The 20,208-nt window shown below is 38.6% G+C and overlaps 2 protein-coding genes across 11 annotated transcripts in view; both read right to left on the bottom strand.

The window, feature by feature from the left end:
* Window positions 1-1,095: 1,095 nt before the first annotated feature.
* Window positions 1,096-11,259, bottom strand: VGLL1 (vestigial like family member 1). 10 transcript variants are annotated; one of them, XM_017742030.1, is made up of 8 exons: window positions 7,465-9,799; window positions 7,192-7,255; window positions 6,754-6,827; window positions 6,368-6,597; window positions 5,354-5,773; window positions 3,220-3,279; window positions 2,838-2,938; window positions 1,096-2,581 (listed from the first exon to the last, which is right to left on the bottom strand). In XM_017742030.1, the coding sequence occupies exons 4-8, from the start codon at window positions 6,576-6,578 to the stop codon at window positions 2,375-2,377; spliced, it is 999 nt and encodes a 332-aa protein (XP_017597519.1). In that variant the 5' UTR covers window positions 6,579-6,597; window positions 6,754-6,827; window positions 7,192-7,255; window positions 7,465-9,799; the 3' UTR covers window positions 1,096-2,374. The 10 variants fall into 10 exon arrangements, with proteins under 10 accessions (XP_017597519.1, XP_017597512.1, XP_017597500.1 ...); XM_017742011.1 differs by lacking the exons at window positions 6,754-6,827; window positions 7,465-9,799 and adding exons at window positions 9,806-9,927; window positions 11,161-11,259 and having other exon boundaries at window positions 1,098-2,581; XM_017742019.1 differs by lacking the exon at window positions 7,465-9,799 and adding an exon at window positions 9,806-11,224 and having other exon boundaries at window positions 1,098-2,581.
* Window positions 11,260-11,317: 58 nt separating this feature from the next.
* Window positions 11,318-20,208, bottom strand: part of HTATSF1 (HIV-1 Tat specific factor 1) — a 16,277-nt gene continuing 7,386 nt past the window's right edge. The window contains exons 6-10 of the mRNA XM_008642031.2: window positions 19,233-19,396; window positions 17,512-17,611; window positions 16,891-16,980; window positions 16,268-16,405; window positions 11,318-15,908 (exon numbers count right to left, since the gene is read on the bottom strand). Of these exons, the coding sequence (XP_008640253.1) occupies window positions 15,624-15,908; window positions 16,268-16,405; window positions 16,891-16,980; window positions 17,512-17,611; window positions 19,233-19,396 (777 nt within the window). The 3' untranslated portion in view covers window positions 11,318-15,623. The remainder of the gene's footprint in view (window positions 15,909-16,267; window positions 16,406-16,890; window positions 16,981-17,511; window positions 17,612-19,232; window positions 19,397-20,208) is intronic.

Below are 20,208 nucleotides of genomic sequence, written 5' to 3'. Positions count from 1 at the left end.
TTTTGAACACTTCCAGGGATGTAACACCTGGCCCCTTTCTATCCTTCAGAATGGTCGCTGCAGAGGCCCATTAGCATTCAGGGAGTCAGAAGCTGTTGAAAAGGGAACATCCAGTATCCCTTCTCCCATCACCTCCAGGACTGCTGCATTCAGAGGAGGGATGGAAAATAACTGTGGGAAGTACCAGATGGCAGCTGCTGGATGCAGTGTCCCAGCTGCCAAGTCCTTCCCAGGAAGGAGAGTACACACTGAATGGGAATGAAGAGACAGTCACTGGAACATGACGACAGCAGGACAGCACAGGAACACAGCAACAGCCTGGGCTGGAGAGCAAGAAACACTCCACTCTGGCCAAACAATATTTTAGAGGAGCATATATGTGTATCTATATTGTTTTAATCCATACACATATAAATAAAAGCCTATCTGATGTAGAGAACTTCTGTGAAATGTTCAAAACTCTATTATACTAAAACATTAGAGGCAAATTGGAGCAATGGGTTAACTATGGTTATTGCAGAAGAGCAGTGAGACGCCATAAATGCAGGCACACTCTGGTGCATGGTGCTGTGGTGGTGTAAGACAAAATGCCAAAGTAGCAGAGCCTCTGTGCCGCAGCTTTATATTCCATCCTCATTCCTCTAAAAGCCAGGGAAGAGAGCAAGTATCTGTGTGCCTGGTGTGGAGCCTGCACTGCCAAGGGGTCCAGGGACCTTTGGGCTACTTGGACACTTGCTCCCTTTCTCCAGGTCTGCCAGACAGCTGGACACTGAGGACACAAACCTTGCAGCAACGGCTCACAGCGTTACCCTGTCAAGGCAGATGCCTCATGTTCTTGCAATAAGGGACAGGCATTTAAAAAATTGTTTTTTCCCCCCACACTGTCCAAACCCACTTGGCTGATTCACCAGCACCAAGGACTCTATAAGCCGTTTTGAATATTTCCCAGCTGTAACATGCCCAGAACCAAATTGTTCAAGGAAGCACTACATTTAAGAGCATTTAAATCTACTGTCTTCTCAGACCTTGCACAGAAGTTACATAAGCATTTTCCTTTGGAAGGGATAGAAGAAGAAGAAAAAAAAAATACTTCAATATTTTGAAGCTATAGAATTATAATTTGCTAGACTTATAGCGCATGCCAGTAAGACAGATGTACAGAGCACAGCTTGGAAATCTTGGCTTTGGCCCACAGAGGAAGTCAGATTATATTACAATGTAGCCTTAAAAATCAGGGAATCAAGTGATTTGGGATAACAAAAGAAAACTACTTGGAAAAGTATTCTTAAAAGAGAAGAAAGGTATTTTTGTAGAAATATTAAAAAAGAGTGGGTGTTTTTTTCAGTGCTCATCTATAGGGAGACAGGATATTGGTATATCTTTTATTAATTTAGTTAAAACAGAATTTTAACTAAATCTTGTGATCTCAGATTGATCTAGAGCAGGTAACTTCTAGAGGAGACTAGTAAAATAAAAAAAAATATTTTAAAAATCTCAGTTTGTAAATTAGTACCTGATGTTGCTAAACTCACATTATTTATAAAATTACACAAGGTGTTACAACTGGAGCAGTGGCAGCAGAGATATCTGGTGCAACAGTCACAAACACTTACACCAGCTCAGGATTTGTTCTATAAAATCACAAGCTCTGTGATCTCAGAGGTCAAATTGCCTTACGCAACTGCATAGAGCTGTCAGAAAATGCTAATCATGCTCCATTATATTATATTAATGTATAACAAATGGAGAAGGAAAAAATAAACCCAAAGAGTTTATTTACGCCTGCAGAGAGGCTGGGAAAATAGAAGAGTCCTACCTACAGCTTTTTGCTGAATGGTATTTTAATTGTACTCAGTGAGAATCCAGGTTTCCTCTCAGAGCTACTGTGAATTCACTGCTTTCTAGAGGATGATTATACATTAGTGAGATGGCAAAACAGAGCCTTCAGGCACAGGCATATTATATAACTTCTGAAGAGTATCCCTGGGATCCCTGAAGGCAAGTATGGTTACAAATTGCTGCACTTTCAAAACATAAATAAAATAATGTGCTTTACTAGCCTGTGGTTGAAGTCTCTCGCAAGTGGTCTAAGACTATTTTAAACAATACTGAGATATCAAATCAAGCTAAGAAGCTGCAGCATTGAATTTATGCTAACTGCATCCCTGCACTTATCGGTTATCAGCTGCATTGATAAGAATTGTGCTTCGTATCAGGAGATGGTAAATGAATAAACACAGAAAGATTAAAAAGTGCAGGAATCCTTTCAAGAGGGCTACATGAAAAGCCTTAAATAGACAATATATCACCACAACAAACATACTGTCAGGTTAATACCACAAACATTAGAAATTATTTACTGTATAGAAAAGGATTATTTTGTCATTCCCCAAACAGTAAATAGTACATGTATTCTTCCAGCTGAGAGAAAAACACAGGATAGATAGCTGCAGTTCATTTCATCTTGATTCACAGTTGCAAATAATAAAAGTCCACAGAAATAACTTTCTCTTTCCCAACAAAGTAGAAACATTCCGTTGCTAGAAGTACAAATCTCGTCTTCTGTCATGAATCTGAATACCTGAAAGATACAGCAGCATCAGGACAGTCAAACAGCAAGCACAGTCCTCACAATCTCTTAAGATGTCACGCAAACAAAATTGCACCTTTGGGTCTGGTGCAAAAGAGCCCTTACTAGAATAACCAGAATGACCCATTCAAAGTATCCGCAAAACACTGCGCATCAAAGAACCAACATGGGGTATGACCAGTCTCAAGAGACCAATAAAAATATGGAAGCCTGAATGCTTTGGGAATAATTTCTTAGAACAACTCACCCAGCAGTATGGTGGGTTTGTTGGTGCAAACTGCAGCGGTGTTACCACATGAGTGCTTGAGGTACAATGCAAGGGCTGTTCTATCTTTCTGGGATCTGAAACTTGGACAGTGAGGGCAAAACACGCTTTGTGAAATGGCAGCCTGATGGTATAAGCACAGAAACTAAGGTAGATGGGGTTAAAAAAAAAAATGTATCTCATTTTAATATAATGTTTTTCTTCTTCTTTGTTAATGTAGTTATGGGGGGTGGTGGTTCTATCTGGGGGAAAAACAAGCTTTTGAAATACAGTCTGGAAGCAAACAAGGAAGCATCTTTAATGCCGCATGCATAAGCAAGGCTGCTGTCTGATTTGTTCCAAACCTGCTGGTTTCTTTACTCACCTGCAGTGGCATGACTTACACTGGGATTTTCTGAGCCTTGGTAAGAGCTTGCTTTCCTCTCTTAAAAAAAAAATTAAAAATACCAGCAATGAGCAGAGATTCAGCACAGAGCTAAAAGTAGACAGTAGTTACTAAAGAAACCTTGCGCTTTTGCAGCCCAGCCTATAGCACAGGTGCTGAGGAGCTCTGTGCTGGTCTGGCACAGCAACATACACTTCCAGAAATATAAATATCAGCTGTTCTTAAACATGACACAGAGCAAGAAGTATATTTAACAGATAGAGCCAAGAAACAGGGACTCCTACAGCCAAACTAAATGCACACATCCTAGGGATTTGCCAAAGACTTCCTGTGAACATGGACCAGCCACTTCTTATTGATCCTTGTTGGGTTGTTTGATAATCACAAGGATAGTGTTACATGTGTGCTGTTTAGAGGCTCCCGAATATTCAGAAAAGCCCTGTATACATCCTGAAAGCAAAGACTTTAATTGGTAATGGCTGGGGAATACTGAGCTCTTTAATTTCCTTTTCAATTTTTTCCCTCACTCATTTTCTTCCTGAATTTTTGGGAAAAAAAGTCCACTGTTTTTAGCAGTGTTTCCCTGTTTTCAACACAAAACTAATTTCATGAAATATCTCTTTTTCTGAATGAGTCAGTTCCTGGGGCTCCCAAGTGTTGATAGGCTCACATTGCCCCCTTGGGGGAAGAGGGCACCTTACCTTGTTCTTAAATGAAATCCCAGTTCAGAGAGTGTCTTTAATTAAACTCACATTCATTAGCTACACAAAGTCTAGGGTGAGTGCCTGTGCAACACATACACAAAACCTCTGCTCATATACCATGAGCAGAAAGTTTGCATTCCAGCTGAAGATACAGACATTCTCCCTTTACCATGCACAGACACAGACAGGCATTAGACATTCTAGCAGTAATAAGTTAACAAAACACCTACAGTCAGGGTCCTCATAACAACATAGCTCCGTTGTATCCTCAAAATAGATAAACCGTAGATAAACTCCTGTTTGTATCTGCAGGCAGTCTTTAGCCCACATTCTGCCAAAGTCCTGCTGATGCAGTTTCAAAACTGGGTAACCAGGAGATATTTCACAGCTGCTTATTTTTTGAAACCTAAGCCTCAGGATTGCTTCTTCACATGCCTGATCTTTTTTGTCTAGAAGCACCAGGTAGGATGCACTGTATTTTTTCAGCAGATTCCCTAAGCAATTCCGCAACCCTTTTTCTTGGAAACCAGTGTCAAGCTGCCTGACTGGGGAACGCCCAGGAACAGCAATGCAGATGTACCCAACATGCATCAGTGCTTTGGCCAGGAAGTCTGACCCCAGAGAGCTTCTCAAAGGCAGAATTACTCACAAGGGAGCAATTTTATCCAGCAGATCTAGACACTGTGGGGATATAAATGAACTTCAGGTATCTTTCTGCTGTGTGCTGGTAGTACCTAGTATTGGGATTCCTAGTAATTGTGGATAATAAACAAGCAACGATCATCACTCTATGAATTTCATTAGCTCTGAGAAATCTGCAGGGAGCAGACACAGCCTTTGGCAGGCAGGGCAGCAGTGCCTCATGGCAGGGAGCTCTTAGCCAGGATGCAAGGCAAGGCTGGTCCACCAGCCCCTGTACCCTCATCATTCCAGCTACAGACAGACTGGGAGGGAGAAAAACCCCAGGCCATGCTGGTAAGGGCTGCAGTTTCCCATCCTGTATTCAGAACATAATTAACAGCCTGCACAGTGAGAGAGGCTGCTCAGGGATCTTTCCTGGCCACCCCTTTCTGGTCCCAATGAGGGGGCGTGTGGTACACACCACACCTAATACCCATGGGTATTAGAGATTGTGATAGCACTGAATAAAGCTTATATTCACTTAAAATATCTCCCCAATGTAAGCCAGAAGGTAAAATACTGTGTGAGTAGGCAACGCACGTTTTTTGATTAACCCATACTATACGGCTAATTGATCTCAAGTACCACAGTACATATCAGGGTTATCTACTGTAAAAGATTTCTGTGGGTTTGCCTGAAGTTGGATCCAGCTTGAGAAGCTTAGGAAGAGATGTCACTTTACATCAGATGCCATGAAAGAATAAAGTGATAGTAAGTTATTTTCTTACCTCCCCCAGGAGCTGAACTTTGACTCATATTTTGTAACCTGGCAGGTCCAGTCAAACAAGCAGAACTTGAGTGTTGCTTCATGGTGCATTCTTGCATGGATGCTAAGCATCTTTCCTGTTGCAGAAGGCCAAGAAGAGAACTGTATTTCCTGTCAGAGATCGGCTCATCAGCCACATGCAGGTCAGGGAGGGTGTGAGGATACACTGAACTGGTGACACTGGGAGTTCCAATTGGAGGGAAGGGCCATAAATCTGCAGGTTGAGCTGGACGACTCTGCAGAGATGATGGCTGGCACTGGCCTACCACACCAGCAGCAGAAAAATTCAGAGCAGAATTTGCCATGCTTGTTGCAGAAGATGACGGATATGGTCTGTAGCAATGTGAAGAGAAATTCCACTGATGGGGAGACATGCTGTCTACTTAAAAAGAGAAAAAAAGCATCTGAAGTCTCATCAATTCTTACTTTTTTTCCCCAAGGCAAATTCCAGTGGACTTCTAAGGGAATGCTACCAGATGGCATATTCATTTTTACAGAAATATATAATCACTTTAGTGCTGCTTATCTTAAACATCAACCACAAATTCATAGTAAAAGCAGATTAAACTACCACCAAAGTTTCTACTAAGTATTAAATGTGTACTACATAACCACCAACTTCGGCAGGTTTTTGACAGTTGCAAGCTTGGACAAATATATTTTCGTGAAGATGATAAGTTAAGTCATAATGCACTTATTGCTTCCAGCAGTGATGGAGAAACTTGGCTGGAAAATGATGCTGGAAAACAATGACCTAGTCCTGCCAACAGGCCCGTGGAAAGCTTGGGAATCACTCCAGCAATCACAGGGATTTACCCAGGAAGTCCCAGCTACATAACCTAGGGCTTTACAAGCATGATTTTCTTGCCTTCTGTTTGCACACAATTCCAAATTTAAGCTCAATGGATCTTAAATTCCTTAATGAAAGCCAGTCACCCTCATCCAACACCAGGCTCATATATGGAAAGGAGCTCACCATTTTTCAGGACAACGGTCTCACCCTTGTGCTTTGTGCTCAGATCTTGGGGGTTCTTGGCATTGCTGAGAGCTCTAGAAAAATGTTCGTCTACCATGCTGTTAATGTCCCCTTGGAAATAGGTGAACACGACGCTCTGAGATCCCCATTCTGTTTTCACAGCCTGTTTGCTTTTACTCAGCTTTGGGGAGAGCTTCCTTGTTTCTTCCATTTTGTATGGCCAACAGTCCCTGCAAAAAAAAAAAAAAAAAAAAAAAAAAAAACCACCAAAAAACCAAAACCAAAAAAACCAGGCAGGTCAAAGAGACAATATTCAACTTCAAGTGCCTAGTGAGTGGTGAGCCCAGCTTCATCCCAAAAATGGTAGGGGCCAGAAGAACACTTACTAGTAGGATTAGATTCTCTGTGTTTCTGCTTTTTCCATGCACCTCTTCTTTCCTGATTTCCTTATGAGATACTTCTAAAATGAAATACTTGGGCATAATGGGCACATCTATCCACCAGCTGTCATTTCTCACCCTGACTTTATAATTTTGGGCTAAGGACCAAGTACTGTGCAAATGTGCCCTCATGATGGAATTGTGCTGGAAGAACTGAAACACTTAAAAAAATAATTCAGAGGTGGCACAATCCCTGAATGAAGTTCAGGGTGAACTTATCAAGATGTTTTGTCCAATTCTGATTTTTGTATTGCTCAAAAAACATAATGATAGAGTGAAGAAAACCCCAAAACAAATAAAACAAGACCAACAAAACCCCCAAACCTCACTATACTACATTAAAACTGAAAATAATAATTTTAGATAAGGTAAAGTCTGAAGTACCTTGACCACTGTCAGCACAGATCTCCAAAACAAAAAGACTTCTAAGAGTAATTAGTTGCTTAACCTGTTAGAAAAAGACATTCAGATTAAATTATTGGAAATTTAAATCATGGCAAATTCAAGTAAACAAAAAACAAACACCCAAAAACCAAACAACAAAAGAAATAACCTTTTCTTGTTTGAAACAAGTTAGTAGGAACATGGTGGGTCTGCCAGCTGCTTAAAACTTTGGAGCAAGACTAAAACACACACTCTGGGTCAACCAGAACTTACAGGTTCAAGGCAGGAACTCCACTAAAATAGTTTGCAGGAAGTCAACAGAAGACTATAAGACTCCTTTTTGTTCTCTTTAAAAATCTCTGCTGCCAGATATGGTAAGAGTAAGACAAGGAATGTCACCACTTGCCCTGGAGAAGCATTGTTTTCATGTGTTTGTACAGCTTCTGGCTGCAAGGGAGCAAGTTCCCAGCCAGAGCTCACAAGTCCTGCTCTAATCAAAATCATATTTAGCAAGGCTCAGGTTACAGATGCAGTGAAGTGCCTGCTGTTTCTATTCAATTTTCCAGTCTCATTGTCAGCTCATGACACTGCACAGCGTAATTGATTTACCTTGGTAGCAAAAGGAAAGCTGTTACTTTTCAGACATCAGGGAAACCTTTAGCCAATAGCCAGTTGTACTGCACAAAACCTCATGAATCATTAGGTATGTATTTCCATCCAACTAACCCTGCAATACACAGCACTGCTTAACCTAGTTCAACACATTTATCTGACTTCTTTCCTAGTCATAAATCCCTCAGTCCTCAGAAGCTTTCCAATTAGCATTGCACTAATTTTTGTCTCAAAGGATACTCTGAAGTGCCTGTGAAGAGTGCCTTCAAACGGTTTCTCAGAATTTTCTTACACATGAAAAAAACTGTTCAGGCTGTAAAACAAGTATCCAGATATTAAGAAATATGAGGATGAAGGTTATCAAGCCATAATCTATCCCCATTTTAATGCTTAAGCCTTCACCTACAAACTTCTTGTCCATGTTTATTACTTGCTTCCATGTCTAGCTTTGCTTGTTACCTCCATCTCCCTCCATGTTCTCCGTTCAGTTCTCCCTGCTTCATGGTTACTTGCTCAGCCAACCCATATCTCCTGCCACCAAGAGTTACTCCTGCCAACTCATGTCCAAACTCGAGAGGTCCTTAGTCCTTATCTCAGGATTTCTATTGCTTTGCTCCAGTTCCATCCTCCTAGATTCACCTAAACACAGCAGTGGGAATAGGCCTGCAAGGCCACACTCTCAGAGTCATCTGATTCAGAAGACAGTCTTTCACAACTTTAAAACTGACCCAGCTTTCCCAGACACGGAAAACTTAAAACCAAAAAACACTTCTTCCCAATTTACAGCCACCTTCCCAAGGCCCATGAGGGGAAGCAGGAACTAGCACAACCCAGCCACCCAACTGGAAGGACTTTGAGCATGGGAAGAGACACTGGATTTTCCCAGTATTGCTTTAGAAAGCATCCTGCTGTTGAGGTTAAGGAACTTTACGGTTGCTCAGCTGGGGGCCAACACTTGCCATTGAAAATTCCAACCCAAGGAGTGAAAGCTTGGCAAAGACATGAGCAAGCAGATGGCCTGAGAAAGGACAAGGAGTCATATTGACAGCAAGAAGCAAAGCAGCTCTTCCTACTCTGCTCCAGCACTACACATCAACATACAATTTAGAAAGCATTAGCGCTGGCCTAGAGGATCACTTTTCCTGTTCTTCACTCAGTACAAGCCATTGTGTCTTTGTACCACTTTAACATGCATAACTGGCTCCTGACATTAATTCTGGGCTCCTTTAGCATAGTTTATTCATGTGCAGCAGCTTGTATGACTGTGACCAATTACAACGCTGGAAAAATAATGTATTTTAAACAAAAAAAGGCCCTATATCTCTTTTCCACTGTTTCCCTTAAAAACCTCTTGTGCTTTCCAACAAGTAGCCAAAAGTAGGCTGGGTATAACCTAGGTTACACCTCAGTCCTCTCAGTGATCATATGCACATAAAGATTCTAAATGTCCCAGGAGACAGGACCTAAATTTGGAGCACTGTAGTCTTCTTTACCTGAACTTCCCATTATTCCATCATCCAGCACAAAGTCTGCAAAAGGCAGAAATCCTTCCAACTTGTGTCTGCCACAAACCATTGTCAAAATAGAGTAGAAGTGGAGCTCAGGATGAAATGGACCCAGCTCATATCACACTACTCTCAGAATGGGTTAATAGTGGCAAAATAGTGCAAATATTTGTCCAAGTTATTTCTCCCTCAGGTGGACAAGGACCCATGGTCAACACAGGCTTAAGAGTGGTGGCTGTTGACAGCTCACCACAAGAGCTAATACTTTACAATGTTTTTCACATTCCCCACCCTCGCCAGCAGTATTGATTTCCCATCACTGGAGCATCTGACAGGGAACTCTTCATTCTGGATTTCATGTAGCTCAAACCAGTGTAAAAACAAAAAAAATTCCCACCTCCCTAGTATTAAGCCACAATTTAACAAGCAGGCATTCCCTCTCATCAAGTTATTCCTCAAATAAGGGAACATTTGAAGAAGTTGGTGAGTTCTCCTACCTTAACTCACTGTCAGCAGCGGTGTCACACCAGTCAGATTTTCCAGATGTGGGACACTCATGTTGTGTCCAGCAGGTCGGGATTCTTTCTGGGCCCAGCCAGCTCTGAGTGCACTGCAGTGACTGCAGCAGAAGACAAGCCACATTCATGAACTCCCCACACTTTCTAGCCTCCAGCTGCGCAGAACGAGGCGTTTCCTTCAGCCTATCTGCTAAGAATGCATGAAATGCACTCCAACAAGTCAACCAGGTTAGGAGGTTTCAGGAATGAGGAAAATAGGACTGTAAGTAGGTTTAGGTTTGTTTGGCTTTTTTTTTTTTATGACAACGTGTACACAATAAAGAAGACAGTGTGGACTTCGGAAAAGTTTGGAGTAAGATGATAAACAAGTTATGGCAGAGAACCAAACTTGGCCAGGATGATAAAGGACTTTTCCTATGCCATGTTACAGAATATTTACTATTAAGTTGGTAACTACAAACACCTGTGAGAAAAAGATGACCTGTTTCCAACCCAGATAAACTGGATAACCAATTTTCTCTCTTTTCTTTGCTGGATCTGTTTTAATAACCACAGGAAAAAAAAATTCTTGTTCTGTAAGGGCTGTAGCAGGAAAGAGTTTGCATTATGTCTTTTATAGAGTACCTTAGGAGTTTTTTTACTCACCCAGAAAGCTGGAGAGCACAATCCAATTCCCTCTGCCTAAATACATATGAATCCACCCTCTACCCTTCCCAGAACAACTTAACTACTAGGCTGGGAGAGTTCTCATGATGCTGCTTAGTCTTTTATTGACACACTGTTTGCATAAACACATTTTCATTGTGAGACAGACTGGATTTCAGTCCACCAGCAGGGCAAGTGCCCTGAACATCTCCATGGCTCTTTCTCTGACCCCCTTTTCAAAACTGTCTCACATGGCAGACATTTCCTCTGCTAAAGCTTTTCAAGACCTTATTTGAGATCTTCCTCTCATGCTGGCAGTTAAAGCTCTCCTCAGGTTAAGATGGCACCAGTTTAAAGCTCCTAGAAAATACTACAGGGTAAAATGGGATTATAATCCCTATTCTTCAGTACAGGAATTGAATGACTGATTTCCAGTGCTTTTGAAGTATTCAAATTGTCAAAGCTTTGACGAAAAAAAATTTAAAAATACTTTGATACTAAAAATTAAAATTGTCCTTATTAATTACTTGTACTTACTAAAAACATCTTCACAACCTCAATTTTAACTACAGTGTCTGCAGTGGTCCCTCCTGCTCCTTTTCTCTCCATGCAGGTCCACTAACACCCAAGCCAGGAAGAAGGCTGAGACCAAACCCATAAACAGGAAACAAATACCATATCCCACTTACAGTTCCAGCAGTGTGTCTATTGGGTCCAGCTGGAAGCTCTGGCATGTTAACACATGTGCTTTATAAACTGAAGCCCCTGTGCACCAAATGTTATGGTATCTTTTACTGAGGAAAAAAAGACAAATACATTATCTTAAAACTAATCAGCAAAGACTTGTTCTGTTCATGAGTTTGTTTATTAAAAAGGTAGTATAAAACACAACCCCTTTAAGAAACAAATTGAAGACAAACGAAGGGTATTCTCAGATGCTATCACAAGTTCAGATATTATTCAAATACCATTTGCTTTTTAATGTTTCTTTTCTAAGGGATAAATGAAAACGGTTAATTTATTGAAAAAAATCACCTGTCAGAAAAAATTCCAAGTCTACTTACTGAAAAGCTTAATCTAACAATATACTTTCATATTACAGAATGAGCAAAAAACCAGTTTGCTGCAAAAGGTTTCATAATTCTATAAATATTTTACAGAACTTTCAGAGTATCCTGACAGTAAGATGTCAAACTATAATGAGCTCTGAAATACACACAAGTCAAATCAACACAAATACACAACTCACAGCATTCATTTACCATACTGCAGTATGTTTCCTCAAATGCAGAAATAAAAACAAGAAGTTAAAATCCAATTAAAATCTATGGGAATGCATTTTAAATTTTTTTTTTTCTAAATTTGGTTTGGTTTAGGTTCAAGAATTCAAGGTATGAATACTGAAGAAAGGCAAGTTTGGGTTTCTATGAAGCATCCAACACCTTCAAGTTTTCTTAAGTGAATTAAGCTAATTAATTATTTGTAATTGTTAATAGGTTAACCTTAACTGAATAATGTCTAGGATATGTTTTAGCTAAAATGCACTGCATTTAACATACTAAAGATTTTAAGTGAATTGCAATCCTTATACAAAACCTAAGCTGTACAAGGGACTGAAATTCAATTAAAAAAAATTTTAGAAGTCAGTAGGAGAAACAGATAAACATTTTGATGCAAAATGAAACTAATTCTCTCTTTACACCTGTATATGAACATTCGAGAACCTGCAAAAAAAGAGAAAGCCTTCTAGAAAGCCTTTTATTTTGAGGCTTTTTGTTTCCAGGTGTCTACCTCTGAGGCCATGCGCCTCAAACCACGTCATCTCTGGTGAATACCTGTAACCCCATAAAAATTCCTTCTCAGCAAACCACTGAACGGCATTTGATTCTGAAGCAAACTACCAATTTATCCTGAAGCTAAGCAATGATTTTGGATGGTTCAGAAAGTGATTCTGTGAAATTATATTAAAGGGTCAGTTAATACTCTGTCGTATTGTATTTAAGTGGCTTCACATCCATTTTGTTACACTGAGAATTGGTAGAAACAACTATTTCTCTAGTTCAAAACTGAGCAAAAATAGTTATCCCCAAATTGTTTCAGCCTGCTGCTAGTTACTGTTTTCATCGTATACAGAGGAAAGGAGACAGATTCTCTTAAAATGAACCTCCCACCAAAAGCAGAGGGATGGAGGAACATGCAGTATACTGGAACGGGACTTAAAAAACCCTTAGAAATTGAGCAAGAAGGTTGTTTTTGTCACTTCTAATGAGCAAGAAAAGTAATTTGAAAACCCTTTTAATTATAGAACAAATAAAGTGAAAATTCCTTTAAGGTTTTAATTTCTTACCACTTTACGTATGATGCTGATCAGTAAGAAAAATGTGTGCATTTAAAAAGCAACTCTGTTAGTTCAGATTTGTTAAAATTTCTTAATTAAACATTACTGCTCTATACTATAAGAATTTCATAATCATACTTCAAAACAGCAATTTTAACTCCTGTGAAAATTTTTGATTTTTGTTCAGATTGATTTATAAAAATTTCATAAATTCAAAGTAATTTCATAAATAATTTCAAAAAGGAAAACATCTGAAGAATCTGGTTTCAATGAAAATCTGCTGAAAAGAGTCACAGCTGCATTAACCTTTCTCTGGACTACTAAATGCCTCAGTAACTCAATTAATAGATTATAAAAATATATTTTTTACATTTTACTCGGGAGAAAACGGAGGTAGACAAAAGGAAAATATGAGTTTGAGTATAATGCCACACTTGAAAACACTGTATTTGCATGGAAAAAGAGCTTTTATTTTTTAATAATCCTAGTTAATAGGAAAGCCAGTAAAGCATTTGGTCTCAGTCTTTGTTGGTACTCTACCTTAGTGCGAGATCTAAAGGAGAAGGTGAAAGGACTAAGAAAGGACTTCTGCAGCAAGCCAGTCAAATTTGCACATTAACTGGAGAGAGGAAGGTTTACTGCACATACAATAATTCCTTATTTTTCAAAGTCTTATTTCAAACATTAACACTAACCTTGTTTTCCATATCTGATACCATGATAAGGCTTCACAGAACTTTACAAGTTTTATATATTTGTCCACAAGTTTCCCTATATCAGTTGTCATTCTACTGTAAAACAGGTGATTTAACTGTGTAGTGTTACACAAATGGGCTCCCTTAAAAAAAAAAAGCAAACAAAACACAAGAGTAAGAGATCTAAAGACTGGAGTCTAGAAGCTGGCAGAAAAAAGAAGCACTGAAAGAAATACCACACTGAATTACACTCCTCATATGCAAACACTTCCAGCTCTCAAAGGTCTGTGGTGCTTATTACCAATAAAAATAACTAAGGCAGAATCAACACAACCCAGAAACGTATCTGAATATACCACTATGTGCAGCTACTAACCAGGCAGTGTTCCAGATTCCCTGAATTCTTCAAACACCTGCTTTGCTGAAACACACGGTCCACACACTTGGAAAGATGAGAAAATGGACTTATTTTAGCTGTCGAGAGCTGTATCTCTTCTTTATAATGCAACTCAAAATGGGAAATTTGTCATATTAGCGTATTATGAGCCCCCAGACTTTTAACCTCTGAATTCAAATATGACAGCTATTTCTGTCACAAAAAGATGTAATTTATAACCACAGTGGCAACTGACAACTGAGATGCTCTGGTTGGCATAGTCACCCACACATATTGACTACATATATTAAAAAAACCCAACAAAATAAACTTAGAGAACCATATAGACTTCAGGAAAAAATCTGTATGGTAATCTCAGAGCACAAAGTTTGAAAATAACATTTTCAGAGTATTCTGATTACCTCGTGATGGAAATACAGGAATTAACATCTATAGTTTCTTGTAATCCAATATGAATTTAAAAAATTCAAAAGATCATCCTTGCAAATGTGTACTGGTAACGATCCATATGAACAGCATGCTATCAATTTTTAATTGTTTAGTGCCTAAACCCATGTTCTTCTATCCTTACTTATCAAAATAACGGAATTCTAAATTAAGAATGACTATGTCCAAAACAGCTCCAACCAGTTATTTTTGAAAGCCCGCCACTTATTAAGATATCTTAAGTTAGATTATCTCTTAAGTCCTTGCTTTCAGAAATATTTTGAAGAGGACTAGCGTTTACTTTTTCCATATAAGAGCATTAGTTGAAAGCGTATTTTAAAATATACTAACTTTTGTAGTTTGAGCTGCCATTTAAATTTTATGAAGTATGGAAGATCCTCCCCACTGTGAAGAGTACACAGAGCTAAACTAAAATGTTGAGAACTCACATTCATCATGCTAACAAAGTTAAACAAAACTCTTTACTCCAATATAAAAGCAAGAACTAATAAAGCCACCACAAAAATCCAAAGCCTATTTTGATACCTACTGCATACAGACCATGAGAGTTTAAGACCAATCTGCCTAGAATATGAGTGTTCATGCATTTCTAGTCTCCTTGACATAATTCCAGCCTCTATCCAACATCAACAGAAGATCTAAACAGGGAAAGGAAAAAAACAATTTGCTGAATGCTGTGATTTAATAACCTATCTTCACTCAGTTTGCCCTAGGGTTGCTATGTGAACACTGTCTGCCACTTTCTTTAAGCTTGTGACCTGATACTATTCATCATCTGCCATCTAATACATAGCAATGCATCCAATGCATTCACCCTATATGTATCACAGCACCTGTTCCATAAAATGATCCAACATATCAGGACACACATTATTGAAATACTGAGTTCCAAGGGGTACAGGAAAATAAACAGTACAATCCACAAATCTTGTAAAAGCTTTGCATTACTGAAGCTACACATAGTTACATAAACTTAAGGGTTGGAACGTATTTCTCACACACATGATGAAACACTGACAAGCATAGCTAGAACAAAAGAAGCCTGATGAGTTTTACTGTGTTCTTGGCAACTTGAGTTTCTTTACCTGAACAGCCAATTAATACAAACTTTTAGAACCTCATTAAATACTGCTTTTAATGAAAACTTCAAAGCACACAGTTGATGACATTCTAATATGCCTATATTCACAAGAATATTGTCAACAGTCACCCTGAAGAAAGTGATACACTCAAACATCACCCTAAAAATCATGCTTTCATAAAGTATTAAAGGTGTTATGTATCAGCTTCACCATCACTGCCTGCAAGGCTGCTGTCTGTGGATGGAGCTCCATCTTCATTAATACCCTCATCACTATTCTCCCTCTTATGAGCTTCATCATTTGCATCCTCCTTAGGTGTGTCATTAACCTCTGGAGGTTGTTTCCCTTCGGGCAGTTTAACATCATTTGACGCAGAATCCGAATCAGATGTAGTCTGTTGCTCCTTTGCATCAGGATCCCCTAAAAATGACTCCCACACCTTGAGCCTTTCTTCCCTTTCTCTTGCAGTCTCCTCCACCTGTTAAAGAAGAGTTTATACACATCATTACAGAGTCATACTTGTCAAAATGAGTATTTACAAGATAAAATTAAACAAATATTTGTATTACAGAAATATCTCAATGCTGACTGTGAGCTAATGATCTGTACATCCAGTGGCTAATCCTCTAAGTACTCAAACAGGTCCTCTAATTTTCTGCTAAGTTGAATAATTGAGAATGATTTTTGGAGACATTCTACAGCTTTTGAAGAGAAGCAAGATAATGCAGGGATGAGCGGGGGAAGGGTATGGGGACAAGAATGCCAATCACTCCTAGAATTCAAGCAGATTTACTGTTTGGAAGACATACTTGATAAAACAGAACCATGAAAGGCTACCTGATAATCCGTTACACCATCCCATGTTTCAGCACTGAGCTGACGGCCACCAAACCACCTTCCATTTAGAGTCAGCTTGCACAGATCAGCTTCTGTTGCTTCTTTAAATGACACAGAAGCGATGCCATCAGGGTGCCTCTGTAAGGACAGGCAACTTGCATTTAATAATATTCTAACTAATGTATTTATTCCAATACCCTTTAGATTGTCTTATAAAATCAATCAGGACATAGCTCCATTTTGATCATACATAATTGTATTTTAAAAGTTAAGTTTTCAAGTTTCCATATGTTTTTCTACTGGCACACAGAACACAATTTTTGAACACGGAAAACAAAAAATATTTCAGCTAGCTTAGCTACAAATAATGTATCCATACACGTTCAAACTTGTGACATGTATCCAAGCTCCTGGGAAGAGTTAGCTTGCCTTCACATATGCTGAAGTAGACAGGCGCTTAGACATTAAGTTCCAAAAGTTTTAAAGTACTGAAAGATTAAGTCAAGTTTCCATGAAATAAACACACCCAAATAAATGCTCCACTCATATTAAAAGCAGCCTAAATGTTTTGCACCTTTGCACATTACATCAATTCTGCCAACACAACATGTAAAAATACCTACATCAAATATGAGAACCTTCTTTACTTGACCAAACTTTTCACACTCTGTCCGCAGATCTTCTCTTATCTCATTTAGCACTAAAGGGTCCTCCTACAAAGCAATTACACAGCTTTAATTAAACACAAGCACTCACTTCTTTCAGCTTTATTTTTGCTCCATAATCAGTGGTACACATCTGCCAGTCTGTTAAAAGTCCATAAATTAAGTGCTGTTAAACAGCATTTTCAAAGCCACCTGGGAGTTGGCAGACAGCTCTTATTTGAATTTAATAAATACTACATGTTAATAAGGCTTTTTTGTGCTCATTTCTCCATTTTAACAATTACTGTTGTTTACTCCTCTTTTGATCCCAGAAAGGAATATTGTCAGATATATACGTTTTTCAGGCAGTGAAAAACCCTGATTTGAAAAATACATTCTTACCAACATTTTTTTCTTGCTTTTGCAGAGAGATGAATGAATTTAAAGCAGATGTTTGGCACAGGAGAACATCCTTCCCAAACAGCAAGTTTAATTTTATTTTCATCTGCTTAGAATTTTGCTACAATTTGTACAGCAGAAAGTTCAGACAATGATAACTTTTAACAGCACAATCTACAGAAGCAAACTGCATCTTCCTACCTCAAAGTCCTTGGGGTGAAACATATTCCTGATAATAACGATGCGTTCATGCCGCATTCGAGTTGCCCCATCTTTCTTCTCCGGCCTCCAATCCAGCTGTCTAATGAAATGAAGCAACAGTAAGAAGATATTGTTGCGGCTCTCTTCAGTTTCTACAAGTATTTGTTGAAAAAAAATCGTTAATTTGGCATTTCTTGCAATATATTACCATATATTTTGACACAAAGAGTTAAGTTATTCTTCTAAAAAATGCAGTAATTAGCCAGGTTTACTACTCCTACAAAGCATTTGAGGTTTTAAGGTACTTAAAGGCTCATAGAGAGAATATAAATAATTTTTCAAAGTAAAGTATTTTTTAAAATACTGAGAAAATATTTGTGAAGTATTAATTCCTTCCTAATATCAACTCAGATAAAGGAACCAGCTGTTTTCAACTACAACTAAAGTGTCAGTGTTTTACCATTTGTTCCTAACTTATTCTGTAAAAAAGGAGATCCACTATTGCCCTTGGTAAAATTTAACTGCTTTTATTTAAAAGAACATGCAAGAACACCTTGACTCTTACACAGGCATTACTACAAGATGTATTTTGTTCCCCAGTGTAGAGCCACTAACATAAACTAGTCATGTAACCCAGCACATCTGTTCTAGGACTTTGCCTTCCTACATCAAATCTTACTTCTCAGAGAAATGCCTACTTCATATCCTATTACAAAAACCCCCACACGTTTACTTACACTTTCAAATCTCAAGATCATTCATGGGGGAGGGGGGAGGGGGGGGGAGGGAATCTTAAGTTTCTCCTTATACCTGCTACTTTAGCTGAAGAAAACTTGGATTTCCAATGAGAGTAGTTCTACAAGTAACTTATGCTCTTCAACTCAAAAGGAACACAGTCCTTTTATTCACACTAATTGCTATCAAATGCAATTTCATAATTTTCATACACCTGCCTACACACTGAAGACTTCTTACAGCAAGAACTGTCAGTGTATCTTTGGGGCAGATACATTTCAAGTTACTTCTGGCTTTAATTGATAAGATATCAAGTAGCTTTTGCTCCCTTTAACTATGGGAAAACATTGCTGCATTACTATTTACAATGTTAAGTGGAATGTTGCTTTCATTAAAATATCAAAAGTCTTATATTCAAACTTTTTTCCTCTTTAATCTGCATCTTCTTGGTTCCAAAAGGAAGAAAAACATTTTTAAATTGACAAAAGCAATGAACTCAAACCCCAGTATATTTTATAGCAGAGAGAGATGTCTGGGGGAATCTACAGAGGTATTTTAGTATTTGCTCCTGTGGCAGCCAGCATTTCTTGCCCTTTGCAACTACTGCAGTATGGCACTAAATAGATGTGAGCAGCCAGAGTATTATGACCTTCCAGCAGTAAGCCCAGATATTGTGACAGGACTTGCATGCTCTTATCCACTGAGGAAGAGAGTCTTATTTCCCCAGAGCCATAGTACTTTCTTCTACATCTGAAGGCACCACTGCTCCCTACATATTATTTCAATGTGTGAATCACAAAGAAGTTCATTATATCAACACTTAATCTAGGAGTTCGTCCCCTTTAAACGTGCAATAGTTAAGTTATTGCACTGTCAGGAAATACTTTAATTTTGGCATAACTTAGCATTGCATTTGAAAGAAAGCATCACTTTACTAATAGCACTTAGAACTCAAGCAATATTCTACTGAAATAAAAAATACAAACTTCTGCTGTTGAGACAACTTCTTCTTGTAGTCTTTACATTTCTTCTTCTTTTTGCTTGCATCATACTCCCCCTTCAGTTGGAACTTTGCAACTTCCACATGCAATTTATAGCCTCGGATTTCTGCTTCATCCAGAAGCCTCAAAGCAAGTTGAACTGATTCTCTCTATTTGAAGATAAACAGCACAAACTTTAAAGCACATGGCAAAGTCGAACTGTATTGCAATAACATGTCATTAAGTATACTGCGCTAAGAATCAAGTCCCTGTCACTGAAAAACATACTGATGTCCTCTGACACATAGCTGGCAACGCTTTCCTGATCAAAACATAGTATTTCTTCACTCCTGTTGTAATTGATTAATACTTCCAAAAGCAGCTGCATATATTTCATTCCAATATGTCACAGACACTAAATTGCAATATCCAAGCAAGCAGATGAACTTAAAAGCAAGAATAAAAAGATTTCAGGGGACTGATTCCCTGTAAAACTTGTATCACTTTTGCACGAATGGCAGATGTTTAGACTCTGAAGTAATTTTTAATGTTTTCCTAAAAGTGCTTTAGAGTGAAGACTGTATTTATGCTTGTGCACTCCACAGCCCTAACTACTACAATTACAAAAATAGCACAAACTACATGCCATTTCATTTAGTACTGCCTGGTGCTTCTTGCAGAACTAAAGCAGGCTGCACTTGCAATCACCAACTTTCCAAATGATTCACAAGTGAAACACAAAGAAATAGTACTGCAGCCTAAACTTTTATAGCTTAATAAAGAATGAAAGCACAGTTCTGAACCAAACCAGTTCTCGACTAAAAGCTCTAAATACAGGACTACAGTATGTTCCTTCCTGGATCGTTGTTTTTGTATTCTTGATTACACAGTGGCATACTTTCAAAGTAAAAGGTGAGGAGCCCCCCAGTTCAGCCCATAATCTCTGGCACCCAAGACAGGAGCATGCAGAGACATGTTCAGC

Source organism: Corvus brachyrhynchos, unplaced genomic scaffold, assembly GCF_000691975.1.
Source record: "Corvus brachyrhynchos isolate BGI_N302 unplaced genomic scaffold, ASM69197v1 scaffold220, whole genome shotgun sequence".
Lineage (NCBI taxonomy): Eukaryota > Metazoa > Chordata > Aves > Passeriformes > Corvidae > Corvus > Corvus brachyrhynchos.
This window is presented reverse-complemented; position numbering and strand designations above follow the sequence as displayed.